The sequence below is a fragment of the Diadema antillarum genome, unplaced genomic scaffold (genome assembly GCF_040938485.1).
Source record: "Diadema antillarum isolate AM-2024a unplaced genomic scaffold, OU_Dant_1.0 scf00000008, whole genome shotgun sequence".
NCBI lineage: Eukaryota > Metazoa > Echinodermata > Echinoidea > Diadematoida > Diadematidae > Diadema > Diadema antillarum.
The window spans coordinates 2,663,878-2,689,002 of record NW_027270897.1 but is presented as its reverse complement, the minus strand read 5'-3'; the positions used below and the strand labels follow the sequence as shown (position 1 = coordinate 2,689,002).

Genomic DNA, 25,125 nt, shown 5'->3' with positions numbered 1-25,125 from the left:
CAGCTGTGTTATACTCACGTAATGGCTACAGGCAAATTTGAGTGTAACAATGGTAGCTATGGTCTCTCACAGGTTAGGTCTCAACTCTAGTCTATTAAATTTACATACTTATATAAATTTAGAATGGTGTTTATCGTTGAGAGGGTGTTGCATTTTTTGTTTGAGAAAAAAAAATGTTTTCAGCATAAAGTTGCCATAGAAATGACCTACTTTGGGCTCAGATTTTTTGAAAAGAGGTCACAAATGGGCCCAATTTTGTTTGAAGAAAGGCAGGAAATAAGAAATACATACACTGGCAACTTATCTAATGATTATAATGTCAGTTGTATAATGAACACTTGAGATATCCTAAAATTCTCATTGATTTTTTTTTTTTTTTTTTTTTTTTGGTTTTGGTTTTGGGGTGGCCATATTGATGACGTCATTTGAGCATGTTCCGACGCAGAAATTTCGGGTAAATTTTACTGGTAAGTTTGTTAAGACATATACTTTCAAAAAATTACAAAATTTGTTTGTTATACGATAGTTGCCAGTTGACCCCCAAATTCAGCCTCAATCCGCAGGCCTAAAGTAGCGCTTTATTCCTGAATCCTTCTCTGTCTGCAACTTAAGAGATGACAAATTCAATCAGGCTGTTAAGATTTGTTTCGAATAACAATGATATGTCATCCATTGTCAGATACAGACATGGTCACAAAGAATACAATAAGTTTACACAAAACCGAGCAAAAAGATTATTAGGAACGGTATTCTTCGGTAAACTTCATAATGACAATGTGGTACCAAAAGGTGGAAGTTGTTATGTGTATTTTGCTGGGGGTTTGCGTTTGAATCAATGTTTCAACAACATAAACAACGAAGTTTTTCGTCAGCGAAGTCGATGTTAAGAGAAGCCTAAGATAATTATTATGTTAAAAGAAAAATGACAGAAAATGAAAGTTTTTGCTTTAGAAATACAAGCGTTCGATTCAATTAACAATAAGTTATTTAAATGCCTTTTATAAAGATAAACTTTAACGTTGATTGTCTTTGTATTTATGCCTTGTGCACAAAATATCTAAATACACAAACACACATCCTCAAATTTGGTTATGTTTTTATCTGGCTTTATACTTCTCTACCAAACTCCTTAAGGAAAATGTGGAGCAACGGTAGTATACCTAGAGAGAAGAGCTATCAGGCTAACGCTTTTACATAGTATGTAACTTACTTGGAGTGGTGTTGTTTGTTGCTGGTAATACCACTGCAACTTCAGTTGGCTTTCCATCTCCTGTTTGGAGCAAAAGGCAGTTTATTTTTAGAAAGAAAAATGGTACAGATGGCAACAATGATTTTCTCTCGGTATCTAGCCCCACCTCCTCCCCCGTACCACATTATACATACTGTAAACCTCTCCATATCGGATGTAGTCGTAAAAGAAAACAACAAAAAAACAAACATGCGTAACTCTCTTTTTTTTTATTATTTGTGACCGTGCACCTCAAAACGATCATAAAGTCGCACACACTGATTTTGCGTGAGGACTGAAAATAAGTGAAATGGGTCAACCTAGTCGAACTTGACTTTTTTCATATTTTCTGAAAGAGCGGGTCTTCTTTTACATTATGCTAAAATTTGGTATCATAAAACGGGCAGGAAAATATGTTTTTTTAAGCAGTTTATCTCGAACATTTTTGGTAGAATAGTGTGATTAGGTGTGTCTTTAGAATCCCTTTTTCATATCTGAAAAACCTTGTCCACACTCGCTTTCAACTCTAATAACTTTTGAAAGGATAGTGCTACTGCTTTGAAAGTTGGCATTAATTATGGACAGAATGTGTTAATGAGGCATGCTTAATTTCAGTTTAATCTGATAATCCCTTCATTGTTGTTACTCTGGTGGTTTACTTCCTGTTTTTTGTCCCATTCATCGCACAGCCAGCACGGTTTGGTAAATATTAAGAGCTTGAATAGACACTGTACTTCAGAGCCTCTTTTCTCAGTTCACACTTTTCCTGAGTTTGTGCTTTCTTTCCAATATTTAGATAGGTTAGGAGAGTCCATTTGATTTGAGTCATACATCATTTTAAAGCTTAAAGTCCGCTCTTTTAGAATATGGTCTTAACTAAAAATTCATGTCTGGCGACTTTTTGTTTGTTTTGAGGTGCAGGGTCACATATGGTCTTAACTGAAAATTCATGTCTGGCGACTTTTTGTTTGTTTTGAGGTGCAGGGTCACATTTGTGTCAGCTATCATGTAGTTGTAAGTGCATGCTCATCGAGAAATGAGGCATGGTTATTATGGCAAAAACGTTTACGAAGTTATTTACATCTTCATAAGTCTTTCAAATCATTTTTCCGTCGTCAGCATTCGTGTGTGTGTACAAAAAGTTGTATGTGTGTGTCTTTTTTGGGTCAAATATTCCCTTATCACAGTGTAAATTGTTTTTCTAGGTATTTTATCTTGCTATTCGTACCTGGGTTTTTGGGGGTTTTCTTAATGCTACAGCATAATGTAGTGGCTGCATCATAGTACTCACTTCTATACACTTTGAGGATAACCGACTTTAAATACTAAAGCATAAAACCATAGCGGAAAGTAGATTGCTTTTGAATGCTGAGTGATTTTATCGAAGAATGACAATACAATATATATAAAAATCAACAATCCTCTCGACATGAACATTTATTCTATTTATGGGGGAGGTTAATTAAAAAGATTTTTTTTTGTTCAATCTTCTTCTCTTAACATAAGAAACAACAGATCTATAGGCCTTAAAAACTTAATTATGGTTAAAATGATCGTTGAATAAACGCTGGGACGTGTCATACAAAAGCAATATGAAAATGTGTATTCAGAATGTATACTTGAAACGAAAGGTTGTGTGAGTGATATATACATATATATATATATATATATATATATACATATATGTATATATCCATGTATATACTTATATATATATATATATATATATATATATATATATACATATATATATATATATATATATATATATATATATAAAGAGAGAGAGAGAGAGAGAGCATGTGTGTGTGTGTATGCAGTGGCGTATCTAGGGAAAACGGCGCCCGGGGCAAGCGCGAAAATTGCGCCCCTAATTTCTGAAAAAGTGTTCAACCCCAAGCCCATCCCGGTAGGGACTTTAAAAAAGTCTACATGATATGCTTTTTCAAGCACTTAAAAGGGGTCTTTTGAGGGTGATTTAAATGTAATAAATTTAGATAAATTTTGGCGAGCGAGCGCAGCGAGCGAGCCGAAAATTTTTGTATATTTCCGCGTCATCATCACGTTTTGTTCTTATCTTTTTTTGTGTGATAAATTTGGGCGAGCGAGCGCAGCGAGCGAGCCGAAAATTTTTGTATTTCAGGTTACAAAACATGGAATTCTTGTCATTTTTTTGCTTTTTTAAATCTTACAATTCTAATAAAGATATAGTGACGGCCTTATAGATGAGGGTGATTTAAATGTAATAAATGTAGATAGATTTTGGCGAAGCGAGCGCAGCGAGCGAGCCGAAAATTTTTGTATATTTCCGCGTCATCATCACGTTTTGTTCTTAGTTTTTTTTTGTGATAAATTTTGATGAGCGAGCGCAGCGAGCGAGCCGAAAATTTTTGTATTTCAGCTTACAAAACATGGAATTCTTGTCATTTTTTTGCTTGTTAAATCTTACAATTCTAATCAAGAAAATTAATGGTGACGGCCTTATAGATAACGATTTATACCAACAAACTGAGGACTTGAAAAAATAATACTCTAAATTAGTACGCGCGAGTGAGCCGAAATTTGTATATTTCCGCGTTTTGTTCTTATCTTGTTTGATTTGGTTTTTTGCGCCCCCCCTTATGTTCGACACCTTTGGCGCCCTCGTTTGATCCAATAGGCGATCGCTTAAGAACGAAAGAAATAAAATTGCAGCCGCTGCTCCGTGTAACATTTTGCCTTCTAACGATGGCATGTGTGAACACTTATACATTGTCATTTTGTCCGCGTCATCATCACGTTTTGTTCTTATCTTCTTTTTTCTCTTTATATGAATTTTGGCGAGCGAGCGCAACGAGCGAACCAAAATTTCAGCTTACAAAACATGGAATTCCTGTGTGAACACAATAAACATTGTCATTTTTTGTTTTCATCTTGTTTGATTTGGTTTTCTCCCCCCCCCCCCCCCCCCCCACCCCCGTTCTCCCTCCTTCCCGGTCCGGGCGAGTTTTTTTTTTTCTTCTTCTTCTTTTTTTTTCCCTTCTTTTTTTCTTTTTCTTCTTCTTTTTTTTTTCTTTTCTTTTTTTCGTTTTCGGCGCCCCCAAAAAGTGGCGCCCGGGGCACGTGCCCCCCTTGCCCCCCCCCCCCCCCCTAGATACGCCACTGTATACACATTGTATTCGACTGAAGAATATCTTACTTAAAAATGACGTGGCTGTGGTCTCTGGCACTTGGGTTAATTCTTGAGTTGTCAGTCCCTCGCCTGTGCCATAAAAAAAGAGAACAACGGCAATACGGGGATACATTGCTTTAAATGAAAGATGCCAAGACCTAGCCAAAGCTTGCTTAAGCCTCTTCGTAGGCAACAAAACATTTCGACGCGTTTTCCCCCTAGTACCAAATAAACGACCCGGTAGGTTGTGGGGAGACTAGGTAATGGGAAGAATGCTTACCACTTTCGGCCATATTCGGAAATCCCGGCAAGGAAGCATGATGCATTATAAGCGCCACATGCAGCCTGGAAAAAAAAAAATGTCGTCTAGATCTGAACTTTACCGATAAGCGTAACATTCGATGCACATATTTATATTCCTTTACGAGCAAGTCTATTCTAGCAGGCCTGTGTGTGTGTGTTTTTTTTTTAAATGTATCTCGGGAAGTACGAATGAGCATCGATTAAATTGGGATTTCTTTGCCATCCCTGTGCTACCGGGTATTTATTAAAAACAGAACAAAAAAACAAAGAAAAATTGAATGAAATTAATTGTGTTGTTGTTGCTGTTGTTGCTGCTGCCCTTTTTCCCTCAATAATGGCATTCATTGTTCAATGGCTGATATTTCTACAGTGCACAAAACATTATTACATAACGAAGTTAATGATATTGTAGTCATTTCACGATGATCAAATTACTAAAACAAGGAGAGTATTTGCACAATCAACACAACAAAATAAAATGAGGCACACACATCACATCACAACACAACAGCATCAACTCTGATAAAGCACACGAGTACCTTGTAAGTATTTAAGATGCTCCTCACTGGAAATGTAATCTGTATTTTGTGTAGGCGTTGTGCTGATAGCTCCACCTACGCATCAACAAAAACGTGCAAACAGCTTTTAGTTTACAACGTAGAGCGGCAACTCATCTGGCACATAATCATAATAATGAAACACTCTTATGGACGCTGTGAGATTCGGTCTGTCTTTTAACGCTGTTGATGGCACAAGAAGTACGAACACCTCAAAACTATATCCCAATAACGACATTTCATGGACACTGATTTCGCATTCCACTTATTCATTCTATTAATTCATGTTTTCTTTAAAAGCAGGCTTGTCCCGTTAAGAGCCACAGTGGCCTGCTTTGCAATGGAGCCCTGCGTCAAGTACCAAAATTACAAAATCAAATGCGGACTTTCAAAAACTTGAACATAATGAAGGTTGCAAAGGGATAAGACAAATCAGTGTGTAAAACAAGAAACTACCTATACGTTTCAAAGTTGAAGTGTGCAAATAATTTGCAACCACAGTATTTCGTCGCATTTTAGTTGCTACTTTCATAATTCACTTCCATAGAAAAAAAAAACAACATGAGAATGACGGTTATTAGTTACTGCATTTCAAAATTACTCAAATTGTTCGCAAAATCAACTTATTCTGCTTTCGACGTCTTACGGCAAGACCGTCATTACAATTTAAGGTATTCGTATTCGCAGTCTTCTTATCTTTAGTTACAGAATTATGAACAGCTCACAACGTAATTCACTATTCTTTAATTTTAGTGAACAGTAGGTCTAAATTTTAGCCTAAATAAGCGCTTCTGATTTCGACTGATATCACTTTGACAAGGGAATTTTTGGAAATTAAAATCCCCAGAGATTTCTGTTATGATATGATAAAAAAAATTTCCAGCTCTCTTTCTCTTCCTCTTTTTCTCTTCCAAAACTTCTGTTTAATGCAGCCAACTGAAACGTTCGCCTTTGATATGATACAAGCTTATTGACAACATACCTTTTGTTACATTTTCGAATTTCCAGCAGAATGGGATTGGCATGTTCCAAATAGGAAAGTAAGTCGACCGTCCGGGTAGACCCACACACTGCAGTGTCGCACTGCCATTGATGCTGTAACCTTCATCACAGTTGAGAGTTATCTTAGACCCAAAAGTTGTCATATTTGAGTCCCAATGACCATTTCTCACATGACCGGGGTAAACACAAAACCCCACCGGAACTGTTGAGTTGAATAAAACAACACTCAGCCAAAAAAGTAAGTCCCCCCCCCCCCCCCGTAGCATTTTTGGATATATCTTAGGAAGTATTATACCGATTTTCATAATTCAAACGGGAATGGATAGGGAATTTTATTACTCACAATATGAATGACACATCATTGCCACCAGATGTCATTGTTGGTGTGAAAAAAAAAATGCATTTTATGACAAAATGCATGGGAAAACAAGTTGCATTTAAGGTTATATAAGCATATTGTGAACATTTCCTACGCAAGTTAGCACATGACCTTTTTAAATTGTTATGTAATTGTCTGGAAATTTTTCAGGTACAATGTTCCCTATTATGCTACTACTATGCTATTATGCTCAGGTACAATGCTTCCCTATTAAAGAGATGTTATGCATACTTTTTAAACAATAGGCCTTTTTAATATGAAAATGTTGGTCTAAGCTTTTTAATTCCAATTTGGGTTGATCACATTAATGTGCTTATGGCCATTTTTCATCATGCCGCGTCTGCAAATTTTTGAAAAAGGGAGAGCTACAGCTTTCCTTGAAGATGGGGTTCCGGTTATAAAGAGTTGGCCAGGATACTAGGGGTCTCAGGAAACTGGAGAGGTCAAAGATCTGCCATGAGTAATTGTTTGATTATTTGTGTAAAAGTCAATGCAATCACTAAAGTGCAACTTTTCTTCCATGCATTTTGAAATAAAATGCGTTTTCACACCAATAGTGATATCTGGTGGCAATGATATGCCATTCATGAAATGAGTAATAAATTCCCTATCCAAACCCGTTTCAATTATGAAAATAGGTAAAATATTTTTGAGATATATACAAAATGCTAAGGGGGAACTTACTTTTTTGGTTGAGTATATATGTATATGTATATATAATATACGTACATGAGTTGTAAACACGAACACCTTCCTTTTAGAACACAACTCTGTCCGTATGTCCACACAAATTGATATAGGGTTATGCAAAATTTTATGAATTCCCTATTTTTACGATCTGCATGTGCATTTAAGCAGTATTGAAATCACTTAAGTAAATAATTATGTTCGAATCCCCTTTAAATGATTTCGTTTTGCAGTAAAATAAAACACACATCCGAGACCAAAGCTACACTATTATATCAATAATTATCTATTTATTATTGAATTCTCTAATTCCAATGCATGGTCTATAAGACTTTCGTACTCACCGTTGAATAAATAATGGATTTCTTGGTCGGATTCATGCGCTGCCTGACTGGGACATGTCCATGCTTGAGAATCAGACCCTATCTCTCCGTAAGGCTCTGACGGAAAATATTTTGTGTAAATCTATTGCGTAGAACAGAAGGATCATATTCTCTGATTTGTTACAACAGATAGACATAAGATTTTATTATAATGTCCTTCAAAGAAAGACAAAGCAGGAAATGTCCGTTCATGGACTTGGTAGCATCTCGGAAATCTAGGTTTCCTATAAAATTCAAAGAAAAGTGATAGTAGCCTGGGAAAGAAATACCAGTCATACTCTGGTAATGATTATCAGGCCAAGCCTTGTTAAATGAATTATGACATTTGACTTGACTTGATTTGATATTTGACATACTTACTTCCGATAAGACTGCCCATTACATTTGATTCAAAGCATTTTATCAATACACCAACATTTAACTCGGAGCAGAAATAGAAGAAAATCGTTCATACTTTAATTTATGGATTCCTTGTTTACAGGATGAAGATGTGGTCAGCATAAACATGCACTGTGCCCTTCGTCCATGTCGTCATTGTATCATACTACCGAATATATTGCCGTCAAAGAGTATAATAATGATAGTATTAACCAAAAAAGACAACATTTTCACATGTTCCGTGCAATTTGGGAACGTTCCTCGTCTCTATTGCTGAAAGTGGGCTTTTTTCAGTGTATTAACATAATTATATCAACGTGTAATAATAGGCTTACCTCGGCATTGGAGTCTAACAGCCTCATTCGAGGAACAGTTATCGGCTGTCAATGAACAATCCTTCAAACGTTGAAACCTGCCTGGAACTGGTTATTAATATACAATAATGGAACTCATTAATGGTCCTTTAAAGACATAAAGAAACTCATACACATTCAAATTACCAACGAATATAAAAGTAATGTCTGGAAAGCACATAAATTATGATAAACATTTTTAACTGCATGAAGTCCATCTGGAGGTTAAAGAGAGAGCAAATGGTAGCAGTATGAATATTCGTGACAGACATTCACTCACAAATTTTTAACTGCAGACTTGACCTCCGACAGTCTGTAATGCCACAATATCATTTGGCTTCGAAATCTATATGATTTAAAAGGAATAACCTTGTGTGTATTTTTTTTTTTATTTTACAAATAAGCAATACTGTAATCACCATCAAGACATGATAACCGTCTAGTCCTGCTCTGTGGTACTGTTCTTGGCAAGGTTTGAACCGAATACTCCTCAACCTCTGGGAAGCCGAGCTCTCCACAGATCAGTTCGGCAGCTCCTGCGTTGAATCCTTCAAAGCAGACATATCTGTCCCTTTCGAAGACGACCATTCCTTCAAGGGGAGAGGGTCCATCACCCAGGGTCACATTAGGTGTTTCTTTTGAAGCGAATGATGAATACATGAACAGTTTTAAAATGATAACACATTGTCTTTACGTGCACATCGAAACATATCAATGAAATTATAGCACGATTAAAACCAAGCATTACTCTGGGAGTTGCTGTTTCGAAATAAGAACGATTACCTCTGGTAGTGTTTTATTTTCTACCTAAAGTGTATACTCCTACATTAAATATTAAAGACACCTGTTTACACGTTTTAAATTTTAATTCTGACAGTCTTAATGACAGGCAATAAAGACTGCAGTAAGATTTGTTTTTGGTTTGTTTTTGGTTTTTTTTTTAAGATAAGTTCATGATGTGCTCATGCTTAATTTTGTTCACTTCTCGGCCTTCCGGCTAAGATCATTAGTTTTATTGTAATTAGTGTTCCATCAATATCTTCCACATAGATGTTCTGCTTTGCGTTGCTTTCGCGGGTGCAGTTCGTTATTCCGAAGGTTCGCTAATCCGAAGGTTCGTCATTCCGAAAATGAAATTCAAAAAAAAAAAAAAAAAACGAACCTTCGAAATAACAAATCTTTGGTCTAAAGAGCCTTCGGAACAACGAACCTTCGGAATAACGAGCTGTAACCGCTTTCGCTACATAAATTTTGAAAAGGAAGGCATTTTTTAATTTTGGAATTATGGTTGAATTGGTTGGGGAAATCATCAAATCCACGCAGTAACAAGTAATCACAATTTACAAGATAATCAGATTAAAGAAGTGAGTAATTTATTGTGTAGCGGCGTGATAGAGACATCACATTTGCTTTGTAATTGCGCATTTTACTTTTATTTTACGACCGGTATGTCAATAGTGCATTATCTTCGTTATAGCCATAGGAGCTCATTGATATCAGGATGTTTAGGGACTTGATGAAAGTCGATGTAATACGTTGTTTGGTGTTTGTTTGCTTGTTTGTTTGAAAGATATGCATCGTATGCTCACTAACTCTTTCAAAGGTAGAAATATGAATAGCAAGGGTGGACGCTATGGGACTGTTGTTTTTTTTTTAAATAATGGCGACATATTATTTTGACGTAAGAGGAGATAATGGGGAAGGAAAAAAGTGCAATTCCACCCTCGAGTTAACGTCATTGGGTTGCAATCAGCCCATTGTATTTTCGACTTTCAATCCAGAACATGTCGACCGTTTCCTCTGTTGTCAACCTTTTATGCGCTTTTTCAAGTGATAGAAATAAAAAAAAACTGAAAAATGTGATATACAGGTAGGTTCGTTTATGTAACTGTATTTGTAATCATTATCATACAGATATCAGTGAATACAGTTGTACTTACCCTCGTTACACTTTGCCCTGATGTTGAATTTCACTGGGTAAGTATATATAACGTATAGTGAACTTCGTCTGATGAGCAAGTGATAAGATGGAAGAAGACGGAACGCCACGCTGAATCCTGATGATAGATGACTTGTCTGCTATCGTATCGTGCAAATTTACCCCTAACTCTAGGTTATTGATTGACTTCACTTCAAGTGAAATTCTCGACCCGCAAGGTGCTTGTAGAATCCAGCTGTCCCTTCTGAGGACGCAATATCTGTCACACGACAGCTCTCGCTCTAGTGGTTCCCCCGAGCAGTTTAGGGATAAATCTAAAGTGGATACAGAGGAAGAGATGGAGTGCATCATGATTTAGTGATAAGTTTATGACTTGAAGAAGAAGGCAATATTACCATGATTACTCGTACACTTGTCACTTTAAAAAAAAAATGTTCACATTTTTTTACTTGATTTGAAATCCTCTTTTTTTTTACAGGACAGAACCACATTGGCTTTCGAGGTGTTAGCTTTCCATTCACGAAACTTTCTTTTTAATTGTGTATGAATTTAAGACTGAGAAATCACAACAGTCGTTGTAGAAAGGGGTATAAAATATTCGAGCTAAATAATATGAACGCATACTAAATATATGAGCAGTGTTTTGAGTCTCAAGCTATCAGTTGCGGTTTCTGAGTCTTGGCAATCATAGGCACACAATAACCTTCAAAAAACATGGTACATCAATTACATAATATGTCATGTCATGTAGCCCGTGCTACGATGTAGGATTATAAGATTGTAGCACAGGCAAAACTATTTACGTTGACAATAACGATTAAATCTAGTAATGACAACACAAATTGCTAGCAGCTATAATGACAGAAGGTAAGAAACTAGAGAACTAGACTAGAACTATGCTGACGAGAACCCTGCATGTACCAACCCTTCCTCCATCACACACGAACAACAACAACAACAACACGTACAGAGAGAGAGAAAAAAAAAGAGAGAAACATGCACACATTTATTTTTGGCAAATAAACATGACAAAACAAAACGAACGTACGCATCAGCACAGAGGACAAGCTAGAAAATTTTAATTTTTAACAAAGAAAGCAGGAAAAAAGTAGTAACATAAAGATAGCACTTTCCAAAAGTTCAACTCCCAGGATTAAGGAGATAAGCCTTTTTTTTCTCAGCGATCCCGTCCTTTTAATGACAATGCAACCCGACTAAACTAAGAAAAAAACATACATACGTACATGTAGGCCTTGACACTGTGAGTGAAGGAAATAAGCACAAGAAAACGACAGAAAACCATGCTAGGTAGACCATCCTTCCGTCCTGTGCGATATTCGAAGTCATTATTTGTCGCGGTATCAACTGCAAACTTTCGGTCTAAATTGATGATTAGTCCCTTTTCTCTGTTGGTTATCCCTGCCCTTGACTCTTCTGTAATACCTTTGCTCAATAAAGATTTACGCCCAGGTCTGCCCGGAGTGCGGAGTGATCGAACCTTATTCTATTACAAGAAACAATTACAACAATGATCATGATCGGCAAGAAGGACCGAAGTACGCGTATTAAAAATTGCGCAGACACTCATGTGTGCGTGACAAACTGCAGTTCGTCAGAGCAATGTTGCTCTGATATTCAAGTAGCCTAATTCCAGACAGTTTTTGGAGGAAGGTACACTGACCACTTTTATGAATTCCGTGCATTGAATCATTATAAATACAATTTGCTTCCCCCTCCCCCCCCCTCTCTCTCTCTCTCTCTCTTTCTCTCAACAGAAAGACGACTCCTTCACCCTTACATTCACATCAGTGTTTAATTACGGCTTGAGAAAAAGGACTTCCAGGTATGCATACTATTAAAGTAATTAAAATGGACAAAGAATCTCATTGTTATGTGCTCTATGAGTTAGCTCATTATCTTCTTCCATAACTTTCAGTTTCGAAGTAACGAGAATCAAGCCACTTCAAACCACTGCGTGGTGGGATTTGTGTGATATAATGATGTTATTTGTTATACGATGTTAATGATGTAATAACAGAAATGTCGCAACGGGAAAAGAAGAAGATATATCACTCTCTGCCCATGTGATAAATACTCAACTGTAATTGATTTGAATGTGAAATTACATGTAGATCAGTAAATCTACAATTGCTTTCAATCTTTAACTGAATACGGATATATATAAATATGTATATATATATATATATATATATATATATATATACATATATATATAATGTATATATATAATTTATATATATATATATATATATCATGTATATATATAATTTATATATATATATATATATACATATATATATAATGCATATACATATATATATATATATATATATATACATATATATAATTTATATTTACATATATATGTACATGATAATTTTTTTACTTCACCATCGTTGAAGTCATTAATACAAATCTAAAACGAATTTTTTTAAGGGTGAGGCAGAGCTGCTGCTACTGATGAAGAAACCGGTAACATATTTTGCAATCTATAAGCGAAGGGAACATCGACGAGGTTTAAAGGTAGGGTACAGTTTCGGGTTTGATTGGGCTTGAGGTTACCAACGTTTTTTGATAATGACTTTGTGAGAAAGAGAAAGAGAAACCTCTTTGTAAAATATGACAGAACACATACTTCTAAGAGGCATCATATGTATATTTGATGAAAATCTTGATAAAAATTGGGTTTGAAATGGCTGAGATATGCAAAACGAAGCTATACTAATGATAGGATTGCTTTGTTTTTGCATATCCAAGCCTTTTCAAAACCGAATTTCATCAAATAAACTTTGAATTCCTGTAGGAATTGTGCTTCTTTTTTTTTACATTTCATAAAGCAGTTTCTAAGTATCTTGCAAAAAGTTAAAAGTTTAATTCTCACCTCAACCGATACTATACCATCCCTTTAAAAGTGACGCAATCTAGTATCGATAGGCAAGCAGCCTGAATATTAGCAAGAATGGTGTCATGTTCCGATTATTCAACCCCAATGTAGCAAGTTGTGAAACACGTTGTAAATCAGTTTTTGAGCTGATAAGGCTTTCATCTTGTAATTGGTAGTAAAATTTCGTAGTAAAACCTAAAATATAAGGAGATATCACGATTTTTCCCATTAAACCAAGACTGTATACGGTTTAGTCTAGAATTCTTTTTTTCATTCTAATTATTGTTCACATTTTGTATATCATCGGCCTCATGCCAAAAGGGCCTTAACACCATAGACTTTGTACACTGCTAGGGCCCTTTTGGCATGAGGCCGACGATATATAACAATACTTAACATTGATTATACTTATTCAAATTTTTACATAGGTTGTTTCCATCCCTAACTCACCTTTAAGGACTATTTCAACGCACTAAAGCTGGGGTTTTGTTTCGTCTGCAACTGGTAAGTAATAAGGAGTGCAAAAATCGACATGTGCCAGAGCATAGCTTGCTTATGTGATGTAAGATTGAAACAGTTGAGATTTGGGTTTTTATTTGGTTTTGCCGATCTTAATAACATCCCTAGCAATATCAACTATGCCACATATGTCAAACCACACAAGGATTCACACACAGCATGTCAGACTCATACACACACACACACACACACACACACACACACACACACAGGCACACGCACGCACACACACGCACGCGCCCGTACATGATGAATACACACGCTACTACTCACACACATCATCATCTGCACATAACGCATTAAGATGCAAACTGACTAAGCTCTTTCGAAAAAGCAATTTATTGTGATGCTAATGCATAGAATTGTCATCACGGCATTATGATTGAATTTGAATTCATTCCATATAAAATGGAAATTTGCGATTTTACAGAAATGTTCATAACTTTATGATGACTTGGTTTCAAATTGTTAACCACAGAAATTATGTAGTTTTGCACTGTCTCTAAACGAGACTATAATAAAGAGGAATAATCAGTGGTTCCTTCTTTCATTCCCAAATTTTCAATAGGCTTTTGTTCTTTTCAGCATGATTTCCAAACCCATGCCTGACTTATATAAGTAGTCATCACATATGTACAAAAAGGGAAAATTACTCACAAAGAATGGCAGCATTCAATAAGCTTTTGATCTTATGTGTGAACTAGTGCTTCAAGTCTTGCCTGACTTTGGAGGCATCATCAGTACTGAATAGGGCAAACATGTTGTGCCTTCGGGTTACCCCACAACAGTGATGTGTCTTCGGGATAGAAAGTGCACGGGGCGTCAAGGTAATAATATGACAGGGGTTTTGAGATACTTTCGATAACGGCGTTTTAACAAACGTCAGATGACTTTGTAGACGTATGGTTGTGTGTGTGCGTGTGTGTGAGTGTGACTGCGACTTTGCCTCTGAAAAACAAACAAACAAACATATGCATTGCATCTCATTTGATGCATCCAATTCATTCTCTCACTTTATACATTTGCGCAAGTCGATTTTAGTATTCTGGAAAACAATTCCCCGTGCCCATCCAAGCATGGAAATATACCACACAAAATCACACATACATGCCCAGACATTTATTTCCATTGTTCTGTTTTTTCTTTTTTTTTATTGTACATGTACAACAATTATCTAAGCTAATATGAACGTTATTCTATGATCGACGGTCATCTGCGATGTTGATCTTTTCTTTTCAAAGTGCAGAATGCTGACATGGGTTGTTGCTATTTCAATGGATGACGCTGTTTGGTACATTTGCATGGCGCATTTCACACTTCCGATAGTGATACTGATGTAAATATCTCATTTTAAGTTTATCATTGCAGAAGTTCTCATTGCAGAATTTCTACTAAGCACTTCAAACTCACAGATTACAAAAAGAAAAATTCAAAGACACCACTGGACCTTTTCTTAACTTCACTTTGGTTTGAGCAAGTACGATGAAACCATCAAAATTGTTTTTATTACATACATAATAACCTTTATGTCGTTTGCTGTATTCTAGGACCTACCATTCATACTTCTGCTTACTATAGCACGCTATTGACAAACAAAAAAATAATGGTGAATCAGACGCCATTTCTGTAACCGTGTCACTGTGTATATAATCGACAATGATCGTATATTATACAATGTGAGAAATTGATCCCGACCAAGGAGAACACAAAACAGGCCCAATTGATCTACTCGTTAATATTTTGTGACGTCACGCATGGACACAATTATATTCAAAAGTTTTTTTTTTCTCCATTTGTCTAGGATAACGGAAGAGCACTTGACTTTCTCTTTCAGAAAATGCATGATTCTGTAGTATCAGAGGCTTCCATCCTATTGAAGGTCAACAACTTGAACATTGTCAACTAATAAAATGGACATGAAAATTAGTTCTTGTTTATGTATATGGTTACATGGCTTAATTATCGAAAGTGAATAATTTCCATAACACTACATAACAATGTATTTCCATCTTTATTCTTCCACAACAGCAGGCACATTGTATACTGGAGTCATTAATTATTCAATCCAATGTATAAACAACTATTGTACATGTCATTTTTGGATGTTGTCGTATTACATTTATATTAACATTTTTAGTCTACTATTCAAACATCAAAAAGATTCGTAGCTACTTACTCATAAAACCAGGATGCTACTTGCACGCATGAGACTTGATAGTTCATCATTCTCTCTCACCGATTTTGCCCATACTCATGAGTATAACAAAATATTGATTTCTACCACGCGGACCTGAACACAGTGGGTGCCACTTTATGGAATCATGGAGTCATAATCAAAGTTCAAAGGTGTAATGAAACATTTTGTTAGCTAAAGTTTTGAAGAGATTTGTGTGGCACTACATAACGTTATAGCTACAATACGCCAGTCCTAGCTATTCACTTCAAAATACAGAATTTAACACTTCACAAAACAAAAGTGTTTTTTTTTCCACACTAAAGACATCCATATCTTGAGCAGACAAACAACACAGGTACTTAACAATTACACCATAAAACTGCAATGAGATATTGATATCAATGAAGCACTGTAAAACGCAAGTGATGTTCTCGCGTCTGTCTAAATGATATTTGTAACATTCAGGTACAATTCCTCCCGCGATGTCTGTTTGACGTCCGTGTGTTCTCCCCTTCTTTTGTCCACCTTTGCGTACAACTCTTCGCATGGTGGGGATGCTGACGAAGATGTATTTGCTGTTTTGTTCACAGTTGCATACAGTTCCTCACAAGGTTTAGGCTCTTTGGTGAAGCAAACTAGGTTTTTGGTATCGTGGTTGTCATCTTCTCTGATACGACTATATTCGCCAGAGTCGAAATCATGAGAGTTTTCACAATATACTTTATTTTCCAGAAGATCGTCAGAAGGCTCGGATTTTGCTGGAATGAAACAAGCCATATTGTCGTCTTTGCGAGAAGTGGAAGAAGAGGCTGAGAAAACCGGATCTTGTATCGGTGCCACGTCGTCCCGAGAGATACGATCGATGGAATCATATTCACTGTCCAAACACGTATTGCCAATTTGAGCAAAGACACGGTCAGGCCGTTCGCCAAAGTTCAGCGAATTATAACAGCTATCATCAAACAAACACGCTTTAGCAGAGGAATTAAAGCCATCTTTCGTCATACTGCCAGTTCTATTATCAAGGTCTACGTCCTGGTAGACACAGTCTTCATAGTTGTTCACTGCCTGTTGCAGCGATGTTTCTTGCAAGCTGTGGTATTCATGCCAAGCCAAATTATTTTCTGCAGTCATCGAAGTCATGCCGGCAGGTTGAGGAACTTCCCTGTCTACCTCCGCAGTGTCCTGGTAGATGTGGTAAGGGTCCTCTTGTTCAAGCGAAGCGTCCCCAAATATGTTTTTCCTCACGACTAGGTAACGGAAGAGCCTCTGCGCCAGCGATAATACCCGAAGAGGGAACGATATTCGTCGTTCTTTGATTCCGGATTGAAGTGTTTACAGCATGCATCTGCAGTTGACCGTCATCTGAGTAGTCATTTGCCCGATTTGAAATTCGAGATGTTCCGCGTCTTCTAGTATTAGGAGAGGGAAATACATAAAAGGCTAATATCTTATTGTGACGTCCAGAGTATCACTGACATCAACGTAATGACGCAAGTATTTATTGGTAATACATTGTATTGCAATCCATGAAATAGACTTCTGCACCATAGTTCATTCATTGGCAGCATAGTTCTCCATTTCCGACTTTTTCTTTGTCATGATTCGGTCACATTTTGTAGATGTATTTCTTCATCTAAAGCATGTTTATTGTTTCATTGTAAACAAATGACGTCCATTTAAATCTCATTCGCATATGTAAAAGTTACATTGTACTTTACTTTGTTTATATGCAATTTTCATATTGTATTACTTCGGCCGGAGATGAAATAAAATGATATGAATGAAATGAATAAGTTATGCAAGAAATAATTCAATGAATTTGTATCACCCTCTTCAGTACATAAGTCCGTTTTTATTATCTGTTTTTCGTATTTCGTTAATTGGACATTGAAATACACATATACATGTATGTATACCTATGTATAATAATGTGCATTAATGTATTGTACAATTATTCGTGACATTGAGAACCGTTAGGTCGCACATCATTCAGTATTTGTTTGTCACACACTTCTAGGCCTATATTTATAGTCATGTTGATATCATGTTTACCTAATACAAGCGTCTAGATTCTTGCATGTGAATTCTGATAGTGTTCGTGTCAATTCAGTTTATTTTATGAATGTGCATATGTTTACAATTTCGTGTATATTTTTATGCAAAATATGAAATTTTAACATTTACAATAATTTATTTAGACCTATTCATCCAATAACATCGGCCTTCTTACCCATAACAAGATGACCATAAATCATTAAAGGACAAGTTCACCTTCATAAACATAAGGATTGAGAGAATGCAACAATGATAGTAGAACACATCAGTGAAAGTTTGAGGAAAATTGGACAATCGATGCAAAAGTTATGAATTTTTAAAATTTTTGTGTTGGAACCACTGGATGAGGAGACTACTACAGCTTGTGAGTCATATGCGTACAACAGTATAAAGAAAATGTAAAAGAAAATGTAACATATTTTCACTTTTTTTCGCATAATAAAAGAGCACTTGACTTGCCTCTTTCTAAAGGCGGGGGGAATAATATTACCCATAACATTTGTCGGTAACGAGTCAGGGGAATGTGTACTTTTTTTTTCAAAAGATGGAATTTTGTGAAATTCTCTTAATATTTTCCTTATATTGTTGTACGCATGTGACATCTAAGTTATACATACACTGCAGTAGTCTTCTCATCCAGCGGTTACTGCACAAAAACTTCAAAAATTCATAACTTTTGAACGGATTGTCTGATTTTCCTCAAACTTTCACTGATGTGTTCTACTAATATTGCTACATTCTCTCAATCCTTATGTTTATGAAGGTGAACTTGTCCTTTAAGTAGGACTGATCTTTATGATTCATGGTCATCCTGCTGGTAAAAACACAGTGTCTTGCAAACACAGTGTGAACAGATTGTGAACACATTGTGAATCATCTAATTTACAGTATTAAGCATGACATTACATTGTGAAGGTGCTGTGAAAACCACACCACAGTGTGAAACTATCTTAACTCTGATAAATTCGAGCGTTTTCACACAGTTGACTATGTGAACACACTTTGAACACACTGTAGAACAATGCCTTCTTTCAGGCAGGATTATAACTATGTATCATGATGTTTACACACAACGTGCACAACATTGTTTTACATTAATTCAAACCATATCATATCATCAATAAAGTAACGATGTTAACACCTGTCTTCCTCTAAAGAAAAAAACAAAACCGATGAAAATGATAACACCTTACTTTACACAAATAAATAAGACACACCTCTTCTGCTGGTAGCGACACCATGCCATGGAAACTGTGACAAGGACTAGAAGAGCGACACCCAGTAAGGCTCCAAGGATGTATGTAATAAATTCACTTCCAGGAACTGGAGAATCTGTACGATGATTCATTAGGTTAGAAGATCTCAACAAGTTCATGAATGCTTTTCATATCTTTTCATAACACAAAAGAATTGATATCATACCTTGATGGGATCGACATACTTTGAAATTATTGTTTGTGTATTCGACAAGTGATATTTTATTGTATTAGCAACTGATTCTTTTAACTTCGCTTTACTATTTATTGCATGGAACCATCCAGTGCTAGTATGTTGTTGTTACTCTTTTCTTTTTCTTTGTGGTTTTTTGTTTGTGTGTGAGGGGGGGGGGGGGGGGGGGAGCTCTACTGAATGCCAATACCGGGTGTATTGTGTACATTTTAGGTTGTTTGTGTATGGGTTGAAGTCTGGAGTTGACTGTAAAAAAATAGCTTAGAAATTTACACAGGCTCTTAATTATCATTTTCTGGAAAAATATATAAAAGTTGGATAAGGCTGGATTAAGTAGGATAAAGTTGCCATAATTCAACTAAATCTGCAACTAACGCGGCTCGGTAGTTTTGATATTTAAAAATCTTAATGGAAGCGGTTATACTGAAATTTGAATTTGTTTGGAAACTTTATCATTGACATGTTATACATGTTATGTAACTCTGGATCCACTGCTTTATTGTACTCCACGTTTCAGACAACCCATATTTTGTGCGAACTAAAATAGTTCGACCGAAGGCAACCACAATGCCTATTTTGACGTATATTGCAAAATCCACCGCTACACTTCTTGTAGGCTCTGTGATGCAGCTTATGACATAGCATAGCATTTGTTATGTGCTCACAGTAACCCTTGACAAAACATTATCACTTGCAACAGCAAAGCAGAAGCAAGTAAAGGTACTATTCATTTAACGCTTTAACATTTATAACTACAAACAACTTACCTGAAGAAGCGATGGCGGTGTCATGAAAAGTCATGAGCTCTTGCGTAGACTGTCCATTGCCTATTTTTTAAAGTGATGTAGAACAGCAAAATGACTGTAGTTCTTCGGTTAATAAGGTTTCATGTGTGTGTGTTTGTTTGTGTGTTTGTGGATTAGTTATGTCATACTGAAATTGCTAAATGAAAAGATGTGTGTCTTTATTAGATCCAGTCCAACATCAAAATCTTTTAATACTTGAGATATCGATATATTTCTTTTGTCTTAAGCAGCTTGATAGTATTTTATATTATTTTTGAATGATTATCGTTTTGATGTCTTCCATATATGCCAACGTATCTGCTTAGAAAATTATTCAGAGATAATTCTATTAAACAAATATCACTTCAGTGAGAGACAGTGCAGAAAGTTATCCATATACATTTACCATTTTTGTATAATATAATAAGCTTAAATTCTTTCAGCGTACATATGTAGAGAAGCCATTTGGATAAACAAACTCACTTAAAGAAGACGTCGTCTCTCGTGCCGTCGTATCTTGAACATACCGACCTTTGTCTGCGTACAAGGACATTGTAAATTGGCGTCAACAACATAATCTTACTCCATGTATGATTTGCCTTTTAAAAACAACGAGCACTCATATTACTTTAAAGAAAAAAATACCCATGTACTTGACATAGCTATTGGGTGTCAGGTTTATAGTTCATGCTTCAATATTGAAATGAGAAAGTATACCAGGTGTACCCTGTAAACGACGGAGGCGGTATGTTTCTTGTAAATCAGTTCATTATAAAAACACTTATAAAAGAGCAAAAAAAAAAATGAGAATACTACATATCGCATATTATGATATTTTTATGATATCACATTTTCGGAATTATCTCCTATGAAAACGAAAAATATCACATAGGTTTCTATATTTTGTATCAGTCAAGTATATGTGACCCTGCACCTCAAAACAAACAAAAAGTCGCCAGATATGAATTTTTAGTTAAGACCATATTCTGAAAGAACAGACTTTAAGCTTTAAAATGATGTATAACTCAAATCAAATGGACTCTCCTAACCTATCTAAATATATAAAAGAAAAAAAATATACAAACTCAGGAAAAGTGTGAACTGAGAAAAGAGGCTCTGAAGTACAGTGTCTATTCAAGCGCGTAATCTTTACGAAACCGTGCTGGCTGTGCGATGAATGGGACAAAAAACAGGAAGTAAACCACCAGAGTAACAACAATGAAGGGACTATCAGATTAAATTGAAATTACGCATGCCTCATAAACACATTCTGTCCATAATTAATGCCAACTTTCAAAGCAGTAGCGCTATCCTTTCAAAAGTTATTAGAGTTGAAAGTGAAGAGTGTGGACAAGGTTTTTCAGAAATGAAAAGGGGATTCTAAAGACACACCTAATCACACTAATCTACCAAAAATGTTCGAGATAAACTGCTAAAAAAACACACTTTCCTGCCCGTTTTATGATACCAAATTTTAGCATAATGTAAAAGAAGACCCGCTCTTTCAGAAAATATGAAAAAGTCAAGTTCGGCTAGGTTGACGCATTTCACTTATTTTCAGTCCTCGCGCAAAATCAGTGTGTGCGACTTTATGTTCGTTTTGAGGTGCACGGTCACATATGAAAATATGCATCAAGAAACCTATGAAAAGTGAATATTACCATGCCATAACTATATCAAGGTATTAGTTTACCTTTCCTTTTCTATTTCCAAAAGTGACACGGCACAAATCAAATTTTAGAAACCTAAGAACATTAAATGACATTTACCTCCATTGTTAAGAAAAGTTAATGTAGGAAAGCATTTTAACTAATTGTGTTCACAGAAGCCATTGACAAAGAGTGCAAAAGAAAGGCAGCGGCAAATAAAGATAATACTCATTGAACGTATTTTATCAATATCGACGTAGAACTCACGTGAATAAGATATGGAGGTCTCACGTACTGTTGTTAGCTCTTGAGTAGCCTCTCTGCTGTCTGGATGTTAAGTAATGAAGAACAACGACCTAAGTAGTTCTGTCATCGATGACATAACTAACTAATAGTCCTGTGCAGGCATGTAAATATCCAGAAATACACACACAAAAAGGAGCACCACTATAAAGACACCTGTGGACAACAAAGTCAATGATTATTGCGTTGTTCTGATTGAAAGATGATAACAAAAAACAAATGCGTGAGCCCAGCAACATGTCCAATGATGTCGGGCTCGCATTTGTCAATTTTCTGCATAGTTACTGCTGTATAGGTTAGTGAAATAAAACAACGAAAACAATAATACCATTAAGATCCCAAGAGAAGACATATTAACACGCACATATACACTCACTTACACGCATGCGAAAACAAGGGATGTTGTTGTTTCTAATCAAAGAGCAAGCTGTAATATTGTAATACTTACTGAAAGTGTTGATTGCAGTTTGTGTTGTTGACGTGGACAAATTGGTACTATACCATTCAGTGTCTACAAACAAAGTGCGTACAAACACAAAGCGTAAAACTGGAATTAGAAAAAAAGAAGAAGAATGAATCATGGGTACACTTATTTTACACAAGCCACGAGGACATATCAGATTAATAAAATCTGCAAATTATCAAATCATTTGAAATAAAGGCTTAAAGTTGCCATTACTTCCTAAGTTGCAGGAAGGTCATAAGAAAAAACAAAAACAAACAAGACGCAAATGATTTATTTACATGCACATACACACTCGCTTTTCTTTACTACAGTTCTCTCCAATCCCTCCACTGGCTCCCCTACATCATCATATCACCTTTAAAATCCTTCTCATTGTTTATAAGATATGTAATAATGAATATTGCCCCATTTTTCTCAAAGACTTGATTTCTTCCGCTCCTCCACTTAACCCGTTTTCTCCATTCTCCCTCCACTCTGCAAATATCACATGGTCCCGGCACCCGTACCCGTTATGGTGATAGCGCTTTTCTGTCATTTGCAATCTCTTTGGAACAAACTCCCTCTTTATATTCGAAATGTTGAAATTGCAGATAAGTTTTAATAATTGCCTAAAACTTATCAATTAACTAAATTTGCGTTGTTGTTGTTATAGATGTAGATTATAATGCTGTATTTTAGTCAAACATTTTCCGTATGTTATGTAATGATAATTCATGGAAGAGGGAATTATTAGATTTCATATTCTAACTCGTTTGAAGATGACATCACTTTTAAACCCGTTAGAACCAAAACCCAAATGCACAATTTAAAGTAAAGATTACGTTTGAAAATGTAATTGTGATGATAAGAGTCTCGTCCATTTTTGTGGGAATGTCCATACCAAAATAGATTTGAGTAGGAAATAAAGTTTCAGAACGAAATTTATCAGGATCATCGGCCTGTTAATCTACATACTTATATAACACAGCCAATTTGTGAGATGCTTTACAGTACCTCATTTTTTGGTAAGCTTTCTTGGGATTGCACAAGTAAGATATAATACAAATGTACCTCATTTTGTGGAAACAATAGACCTACATATAATGCACTTCTAAATGTCATCCTTCTCATTTTCAAATAAAGAAGGGTTACTTTTAACTTTACTAGTACAGACCATTTGTTTCACTTTCGAACGGTTGGCAAGACCGGACTGACGTGTTCCAAACCGGGTAGTAAGTCGACCATCCGGGTAGCTCCACACACTGGAACGTAGCGCTGCCATTGATGGCGTATCCTTTGTCACAGGTGAGAGTTATGTTGGAGCCATATGTCGTGATATCTGAGTTCCAGTGACCATTCATCATATGTCCGGGATGATTACAAAATCCTACCGAAACTATAACAGGAAGAAAAAAAAAAAGCAGGATTGCCTGTTGAAATATGCGCAGATTAATGTCAAAAGAAGGCATGAAGGAACACACTTATTATTTATCTGTTCACCGCCTGGTAACGATGAGAGAGGACATGAATGTATTTTTCTTTTGTTTAGAACAGCATTTTACACAAAAAGGGCCAATACAACTCATAACCTTTTTGGATCACACTGAGCCGTTGTATACGTTGCTTAATTACAGCATCACAATTACAGGTACATACACGATGAATTGGTATATGCGCGAAGTAGTTATGTCAATGAATAAATTACTGAATATTTCATTGTACCAGTCATTATCATTTATGCTGTTAGTGTCAATATGTGAACATAAGCATATGTGAACAAAATATAATAACACCCCCACCAGCACCATCACCACTTCCACCACACTCACAACATAATTCACTTGGTTGTGCTCTAGAAGACCGGAAGAAGCTAGAATAGTAACGTACCTCATTTCTGCATAAATTCAAAATTTGAAAGTATAATTGTATGGTACAATGTTTTTTTTTTCAATATTAGCTTACCCTTTTTGTATCCAGTAGATTTATGTATACCCTCTAATATAGAAATTTGAAGACCGTACATTTGTAGCTACCAATTAATATTGTTTAATATACAGAGTTCATAGTGTTCAGGGTAGTTGTTATTTCATTGTCATCTATTGGGTTTTTTAATACAATAAAGGGTAAATTAGTGCAAATGAACAAAACCATAATCAAAAGAAATTGCCTTAAAAAGACTTATTAGTGCATTTTTGTAGTTCCAGCGTTAATTTCGTGTTGGTTGGTCATCCAAGCTTAATAGAATTAGAATCACAAAATGAGAATCTGACAGGAAAATAATACTCGTGATTATCTGTGAGTTAATGATAGGTAATTTAAACTTGATCTTAATTCATATCGACGACGATTTTTTTCCTTAATTTTGGAACTTACTATTATATAAATAGTAGACAAAATGACTGGATCCAACCTCCCCCTGGCTATGGCATGTCCATTTGTGTGAGTAACTTCTGTCAGAAAGTACATCCACATACGC

At 35.8% G+C, this 25,125-nt stretch overlaps 2 protein-coding genes across 3 annotated transcripts; both read right to left on the bottom strand.

Moving 5' to 3' along the window:
* Positions 1–565: 565 nt before the first annotated feature.
* Positions 566–10,702, bottom strand: LOC139718548 (uncharacterized). The gene is made up of 9 exons (XM_071630019.1): positions 10,362–10,702; positions 8,841–9,056; positions 8,404–8,490; positions 7,652–7,747; positions 6,222–6,443; positions 5,222–5,296; positions 4,407–4,469; positions 1,211–1,270; positions 566–606 (listed from the first exon to the last, which is right to left on the bottom strand). The coding sequence occupies exons 2-9, from the start codon at positions 9,007–9,009 to the stop codon at positions 566–568; spliced, it is 813 nt and encodes a 270-aa protein (XP_071486120.1). The 5' UTR covers positions 9,010–9,056; positions 10,362–10,702.
* Positions 10,703–14,541: 3,839 nt separating this feature from the next.
* Positions 14,542–22,829, bottom strand: LOC139717953 (uncharacterized). 2 transcript variants are annotated; one of them, XM_071629440.1, is made up of 6 exons: positions 22,653–22,829; positions 22,169–22,228; positions 20,736–20,789; positions 20,235–20,294; positions 19,236–19,350; positions 14,542–17,372 (listed from the first exon to the last, which is right to left on the bottom strand). In XM_071629440.1, the coding sequence occupies exons 1-6, from the start codon at positions 22,783–22,785 to the stop codon at positions 17,174–17,176; spliced, it is 621 nt and encodes a 206-aa protein (XP_071485541.1). In that variant the 5' UTR covers positions 22,786–22,829; the 3' UTR covers positions 14,542–17,173. The 2 variants fall into 2 exon arrangements, with proteins under 2 accessions (XP_071485541.1, XP_071485549.1); XM_071629448.1 differs by having other exon boundaries at positions 14,542–17,369.
* Between the last annotated feature and the right edge of the window lie 2,296 nt (positions 22,830–25,125).